At 44.3% G+C, this 8,250-nt stretch overlaps 1 protein-coding gene across 1 annotated transcript; it reads left to right on the forward strand.

The window, feature by feature from the left end:
• Nucleotides 1-586: 586 nt before the first annotated feature.
• Nucleotides 587-1,296, forward strand: LOC115639419 (claw keratin-like). Its single transcript, XM_030542129.1, has one exon. The coding sequence runs from the start codon at nt 587-589 to the stop codon at nt 1,151-1,153; it is 567 nt and encodes a 188-aa protein (XP_030397989.1). The 3' UTR covers nt 1,154-1,296.
• The last annotated feature ends 6,954 nt before the right edge of the window (nt 1,297-8,250 follow it).

The raw sequence follows: 8,250 nt of genomic DNA on the forward strand, positions 1-8,250 counted from the left end.
TACATTGTGCACTTATTCAGTTGCAACGGCTGGTGGATTCATGATAAGCTAAAGGGTGCATTTTAGAAGCAACATATGCAACTGGGAAATATATTTTCTATCAATTTTAAATGGAATTAGGGCATTTAAATCTTTTAAGTGACTTTAGAAAATCCTTTAGTCATTTCTCTTTCCAAAGAGCCCCACCCAATATCCAAAAAGAAAAGAATTGGATTACCATTATTCTAGCCATGTTCTCATTGAGAAATGTCTAAAATGAAGACAGAATCCCAGCTGTCCATGGTAGACATAATTACACTGATTCCAGTTGGTGCTTTTCAGACACAATCGTTGAGAGGACTTCAAATAGGCCGTTTGGGAGGGAAGTTTAGTGGGAGAGGAGAAGAGGCGTAGAAAGCGGAACTAGAAGAAATAATAGCCATGAACATAAGGACTAAGTCCATTCCCCCTCCTCCTCTCTCTCGGGACCTTGTAGATCTCACTACAATAGTAACCGAGCTTTGAAGCCTTTCTTCCACTGACACTTGTGCCTTCTCTTTAATCTGTTTCCCGTTGGGTGTTTCAGGTTTACCTCCATCACAGAAAGATGTCTTGCTCCAGCCTGTGCTATCCAGAATGCGGAGTGGCCCGTCCCAGTCCAGTGTCTGGCAGCTGCAATGAGCCGTGCGTTAGGCAGTGCCCTGACTCTGAAGTTTTCATCAAACCACCACCGGTTGTCGTAACCTTCCCAGGACCAATTCTCAGCAGTTTTCCTCAGCAGAGTGAAGTGGGAGCTGTTGGAGCACCTGTGGTCGGATCTGGCTATGGAGGCTCCTTCGGTTCGGGGGGGTGGAACAGCTATGGAGGCCTTCTGGGTGGATTAAGTGGTTATGGTGGACTGGGTGGTTATGGGGGAGGTTATGGGGGAGGTTATGGTTACAGGGGATTAGGTGGTTATGGGAGCCATTCTGGTTATGGGGGACTGTGTGGTTATGGGGGAGGTTACGGTTACAGGGGATTAGGTGGTTATGGGAGCCATTCTGGTTATGGGGGACTGTGTGGTTATGGGGGAGGTTATGGGGGACTGTGTGGTTATGGGGGAGGTTACGGTTACAGGGGATTAGGTGGTTATGGGGGATTATGCAGTTATGGGGGATACGGCCGTAAGTATTGAGTTGGATACTGTGGGCCCTGTTAATCCCACACGAATATCCATGAAATAAAGGAGAATAGACCCGACTTGTTCTATACTTTCCAACAATATGTATCATAAACATCTCGCTTTGAATTATGCTATGGCAGACATGTAATGGAGAACCTGCCCACTCTGCTCTGTATTATTTCTTCCTGCAATTTTGTATTGCAAATTTCATTCGCATTAAAAACTATACAGCATCATAATATCAGTCTTGTGGTCCTCCTTGTTTCTCCCTATTTGTTTAAAAATTCATCTCTGTGGAGCAGGCAGCACCAGGCACATGTCAAGTTGCAACTTTGAAAGCCATGGAGTGAATCCGGCCCTTGAAGAGATCCATAGGATTATGCAAACCTTCTGCACAGGGCCAGAGTTCCTCCTTTCATTACCTGGTTGAGCAAAGTGTCTTTTCACGAAATGATTTTTATATATTGTCACTTAAAGAATGTACATTTTTACTTTGGTTTCAAGAAGACCAATCATTGGTTCATGGTAAGCGAAGGTGTGACTCTTTGCAGGAGAATCACCCAGGTTTTCAGAAGGAAAAGAAAATTGGCCAGCAAATTGCTTGGTTAATGCATGGTTAAGTCAAGTCCCGACCTGTTGAATGGCAGAGTATCTTTGGAGACAGACTGCCTTTGCTTCTAGAGTGCTTTGAAGGTTTGGCTGTTCACTAGATAGCTCTTCTCAACTTTAATTCCACAAGTTTATATAGTATAAGAGTCTAATGGCTTTTGAGGTTGCTCTTGCTCATTACACTCCATATATATGACATCCTAAGGGTCTATCGTGGCACGATGTTGCAGGAACTGCAAATTAAAAATGACATTTTCATCTACACATTTTGTCAACTTTTTTGTGTCCTTCAGCCCCCAGAAGATGAATATTTTCCAATAATCAAATTTTTGATTGGATAACACAAAAGGAAAAAATTATCCAGACCAGCCTGTCTCTTCCAAGAACATGTCATAAAATTTATCTGGTGACGGGTGATACAACCATCTGGGCACAGGTTTTATTTAAGGGCAATTCAACTTTACTCTTCAATTTCAGACCATACCTCCGGACTACTCTTTGGAACAAAAGAACAGAGACATTTCTATAGATGATCAGGCCTCTCTCTAGACTCATAGACATTAAGGTCAGAAGGGACCATTATGATCATCTAGTCTGACCTCCTGCACAATGCAGGCCACAGAATCTCACCCATCCACTCCTGTAGCAAACCCTCAGCCTATGTCTGAGTTATTGAAGTCCTCAGATTGTAGTTTGAAGACCTCAAGCTGCAGAGAATCCTCCAGCAAGTGACCTATGCCCCATGCTGCAGAGGAAGGTGAGAAACCTCCAGGGCCTCTGCCAATCTGCCCTGGAGGAAAATTCCTTCCCGACCGCAAATATGGTGATCAGTTAAACCCTGAGCAGTGGGCAAGACTCACCAGCCAGCACCCAGGAAAGAATTCTCTGTAGTAACTCAGATCCCTCCCCATCTAACATCCCATCACAGGTCACTGGGCATACTTACCTGCTGATAATCAAAGATCAATTGCCAAATGAATTGCCAAAATTAGGCTATCCCATCATACCACTCCCTCCATAAACTTATCAAGCTTAGTCTTAAAGCCAGATATGTCTTTTGCCCCCACTACTCCCTTTGGAAGGCTGTTCCAGAACTGCACTCCTCTAATGGTTAGAAACCTTCGTCTAATTTCAAGTCTAAACTTCCTAGTGTCCAGTTTATATCCATTTATTCTTGTGTCCACATTGATACTAAGTTTACATAATTCCTCTCCCTCCCTAATATTTATCCCTCTGATATATTTATAAAGAGCAATCCTATCCCCCCCTATCAGCGGTCAGTACCAGAGGTTTTACTGGGAGTTGCAAGTAACAAAGGAGAAGAGAGGTATAGGGTCACTTTCCCATAAAGGAAGTTTTTCACTATCCCCCATCAATTAGATCTAACCTACATTACTGGAGGATACCCTGAAGCGTAAGAGTTGATATCCTTGAAACTAGAACAATTGCTGTAAATCTATCTCAGTCTCTATTTCCTCTTTTCCTCAGTTCTTCTATTTTCTGCAAGCCCCGTTCTGTCCACATCACAAAGAGACATGTCCCAACTCATCCCTCTCCTTTGAGATACTCGAGGATCAAGAGCAATTTAAAGCTGCAGCATTAAAGTCCTGAACTGCTGAGGAAGAAACCTTTCCCATTGAGGAATGAGCCTTTCACAATGCCCTAATACGGCCAATCTACCCATTTAAAATAACTACTTAATTCTTCTTTCTTCATTGTTAAATTGGAAGGCCTTCCAAAACCTGATCATTTGAATTCCAGTGATAGTGTTTCATGATCAGCTCAAGCTGTAACGCAATTGGACCTGGGCTGAATCAGCGTATATAACAATGGTCCTTGTTCTGGAAACATTTAAGAAAATGTTTTTCTAAATGAGCCATTAATTTTAGATGCTTGACAGGAGAGGCTCAGGCCCATATTTCTGGATTGCTGATTATTCAAAAATTCTATTAAAGATAACGGGAGACATCTGTGCTCAATATTTCTTGATAACAGGCTTCAAGGTTTACTAAGTTATGCAGGAACAGTGGAAACCTTATCCTAGGGAGGGAAGCCCTACCCATAGGAACCGTAACCCTAGTTCAAAGTGCCGACCCTTAGGACCCCTAACCCTAGGGTGAGAAGCCCTCCCCATAGGAACCCTAGCCATAGCTCCAAGTGCCCAACCCTTAGGAACCCTAACCCAAGGGTGGGAAGCGCAACCTATAGGAACCCTAACCCAAGCTTCAAGTGCCCTACCCTTAAGAGCCCTTACCCTTAGGGTGAGAAGCCCTACCCATAAGTAATCTGAACTCTAGCTCCAAGTGCCCTCCCATAGGAACCCTAACCCTAGCTCCAAGTGCCATACCCTTAGAAACCCTACCCTATTGCGGGAAGCCCTACTCATAGGAACTCTCAGCCTAGATCCAAGTGCCCTAACCATAGGAACCCTAACCCTAGCTCCAAGTGCCCTACCCGTGGGAACCCTAACCCTAGCTCCAGGTGCCCTACCCATAGGAACCCTAACCCTAGCTCCAAGTGCCCTACCCATAAGAACCCTAATCCTAGCTCCAAGTGCTCTACCCTTAGGAACCCTAACCCTGGGACAGGAAGACCTACCCAGAGAAACCCTAACCCTAGCTCCAATTACCCTTAGGAACCCTAACCATAGGACGGGAAGCCCTACCCATAGGAAAAAGAACCCTAGCTCCAAGTGCCATAACCATAGGAACACTAACCCTAGTTCCAAGTGCACTAAATGTAGGAACACTAACCCTTGGGCGGGGTGCCCTACCCATAGGAACCATAAGCATAGCTCGAAGTGCTCTACCCATAAGAACCCTAAACCTAGCTCTAAGTGCCCTACCCTTAGGAACCCTAACCTTAGGGCGGGAAGCCCTCCCCGTAGGAATTCTAACCCTAGGGTGGGGTGTCCTACCCATAGGAACCCTAACCCTAGCTCCAACTGCCCTACCCTTAGGAACCCTAACCATAGGGTGGGAAGCCCTACCCATAGGAAAAAGAACCCTAGCTCCAAGTGCCATAACCATAGGAACTCTAACCCTAGCTCCAAGTGCACTAAACATAGGAACACTAACCCTTGGGCGGGATGCCCTACCCACAGGAACCATACGCATAGCTCGAAGGGCCCTACCCATAGGAACCCTAAACCTAGCTCTAAGTGCCCTACCCTTAGGAACCCTAACCTTAGGGCGGGAAGCACTACCCATAGGAATTCTAACCCTAGGGTGGGGTGTCCTACCCATAGGAACACTAACCCTATCTCCAAGTGCCCTACCATTAGGAACCCTAACCCTAGGGCGAGAAGCCCCACCCATAGGAAACCTAACCATAGCTCCAAATGCCCTACCCATAGGAATCCTAACCCTAGGGTGGGGTGTCCTACCCATAGGAACCCTAACCCTAGCTCCAAGTGCTCTACCCTTAGGAACCCTAACCCTGGGACAGGAAGACCTACCCAGAGAAACCCTAACCCTAGCTCCAATTACCCTTAGGAACCCTAACCATAGGACGGGAAGCCCTACCCATAGGAAAAAGAACCCTAGCTCCAAGTGCCCTACTCTTAGGAACCCTATCCCTATGGTGGGGTGCCCTACCCAGAGGAACCCTAGCCCTAAAGTGGGGCACCCTAACCGTAGGAACCATTACCCTAACTCCAAGCGCCTTACCTATAAGAATCCTAATTCTAGAGCAGAGCACCTTACCCATAGGAACCCTAACCCTAGCTCAAAGTGACCTTCCCGTAGGAACCCTAACCCTAGCCCCAAGTGCCCTACCCATAGGAACCCTAACCCTAGGGTGGGCCACACTAACAGTAGGAACCATAACCCGAGCTCCAAATGCCCTAAGCAGAGGAACCCAAACCCTAGAGAGGGGTTTCCTACCCATAGGAAACCTAAGCCTAGCTCTAAGTGCCCTACTCTTAGTAACCCTAACCCTAGGGCGGTAAGCCCTACCCATAGGAACCCTTACCCTAGCTGCAAGTGCCCTACCCTTGTGGAGATGTCCAAAACTAGCACACTCTTTTGGCCTAACAACATGGAAGCCTTTCATTCTTAGAAGAGATAATGAATGGAGGAGAAATTTTAACCATAAGACCTGTAGTATAATGTAACATATATTTGAATTTGAACTAAACAGGAGTAGAAATTTTCAAAAGAAAAGAAAACAAGGACGAAAGCAAGAAGCAAGTAAGAAAGAAATGCTCTCTCTCTATGGTTTCACGAAGGGCCATATCCTATCACCAGCTCCAAGGTGATGTATTTTACACACAATTTGCCTTCTTGATTGCAGCTGTAGAGTTTCACAAACAAGTCCTGTTTGCCACCATTCTCAATTACTTTTTCCCCTTGGTGAGTCTCAACTAAGGCAAAACACAATTGAGGTCATGTAGAGACCTAAAGAGAGGGCAAGAGAGAGAAAGAGAGTAACACAGATAGACCGAGCCCCTCTCTTCGTGTCTCCAACTCTGCTCCCGTACTCTGCTTTTAGTCTTCTTGCCCTACTTACCCTTAGTGACCAACGGAACCAGCCCTAGTGAATCCTTGTTACTGTCTTTGTCCGAAAAAATCCTCTTTCTAACTAGTATAATTATATAAAATTTCTGTCATTAATGTGTTGGATTTTCAGTCCATTAAAAAATTATAACACAGAAAATGGTTGGGATACAATAAACAATACCAGGTTCTTTATTAGCATATAGCCTCTACATAGAAATAAGTTCAGTCCAGCATCAGAATGTGGTGCTTTGGTCTGTAAACTTTAGTGCATCATGAGTACTTGCTGATGGATAAAGGAAAGTGTTTGGCTTTTTTCAAATAAAACCAAAATATTAAACACCACTTCCTCAGCTGGTGCAAATCTGTGCTATTCCACTGATTTCACTGGTGCTGCAATAAGTCAGACCAGATGACGAGCTGCAGCTTTCCTTACCTCTGCACATTAGAACGTATCAGTATAACATGCTGGAACAGATGACTAGTCCAACCAATCCAGTGTCATAGATTCATAGGCTTAAGGTTAGAAGGGACCATTACGGTCGACTAGTCTGACTTCCTGCACAATGCAGGCTACAGAATCTTACCCACTCACTCCTGCAACAAACCCCTAACCTATGTCTGAGTTATTGAAGTCTTCAAATCTTGGTTTAAAGACCTTAATGTGCAGAGAATCCTCCAGCAAGTGACCCATGCCCCATGCTGCAGAGGAAGGTGAAAAACCTCCAGGGCCTCTGCCAATCTGCCCTGGAGGAAAATTCCTTCGTGACCCCAAATATGGCGATCAGTTAAACCCTGAACATGTGGGCAAGACTCACTAGCCAGCACCCAGGAAACAATTCTCTGTAGTAATTCAGATCTCACCCCATCTAACATCTCATCACAGACCATTGGGCCTACTTACCTGCTAATAATCAAAGATCAATTAATTGCCAGAATTAGGCTATCCCATTATACCATCCCCTCCATAAACTTATCAAGATTAATTTTGAAGCCAGATATGTCTTTTGCTCCCACTATTCCCCTTGGAAGGCTGTTCCAGAACTTCACCCCTCTAATGGTTAGAAACCTTCATCTAATTTCAAGTCTAAATTTCCTAGCATACTGTTTATATCCATTTGTTCTTGTGTCCACATTGGTATTAAGCTTAAATAATTCCTCTCCCTCCCAGATATTTATCGCTCTGATATATTTACAAAGAACAATCATATCTCCCCTCAGCCTTCTTTTGGTTAGGCTAAACAAGCCAAGCTCTTTGAGTCTTCTTCCATTCCTCAGGTCATCCGAATAGTCCTTCTCTGTATCTGTTCCAGTTTGAATTCATCCTTCTTAAACGTGGGAGACCAGAACTGCACACGGTATTCCAGATGAGGTCTCACCAGTGCCTTGTATAACAGTACTAACATCTCCTTATCATTACTGGAAATATCTTACCTAATGCATCCTAAAACCTCATTAGCTTTTTTAACGGCCGTATCACATTGCAGGCTCATAGTCATCCTGTGATCAACCAATACTCCAAGGTCCTTCTCCTCCTCTGTTACTTCTAACTGATGTGTCCCCAATTTATAACCAAAATTCTTGTTATTAATCTCTAAATGCATGACTTTGCACTTTTCACTATTAAATTTCTTCCTATTACTATTACTCCAGATTACAAGGTCATCCAGATCTTCCTGTATGATATTTCAGTCCTTCTCTGTGTTAGCAATACCTCCCAGCTTTGTGTCATTCGCAAACTTTATTAGCACATTCCCACTTTTTGTGCCAAGGTCAGTAATAAAAAGATTAAATAAGATTGGCCCCAAAACCGATCCCTGAGGAACTCCACTAGTAACCTCCTTCCAGCCTGACAGTTCACCTTTCAGTATGACCCGTTGTAGTCTCCCCTTTAACCAGTTCCTTATTCATCTTTCAATTTTCATATTGAACCTCATCTTTTCCAATTTAACTAATAATTCCCCACGTGGAGCTATATCAAATGCCTTACTGAAATTGAGGTAA

This window comes from Gopherus evgoodei, chromosome 24 (genome assembly GCF_007399415.2).
Source record: "Gopherus evgoodei ecotype Sinaloan lineage chromosome 24, rGopEvg1_v1.p, whole genome shotgun sequence".
Lineage (NCBI taxonomy): Eukaryota > Metazoa > Chordata > Testudines > Testudinidae > Gopherus > Gopherus evgoodei.

What these genes read in the sequence shown, in the direction of transcription:
- LOC115639419 (XM_030542129.1), top strand. Translation starts at nt 587, where the DNA reads ATGTCTTGCTCCAGCCTGTGCTATCCAGAATGCGGAGTGGCCCGTCCC.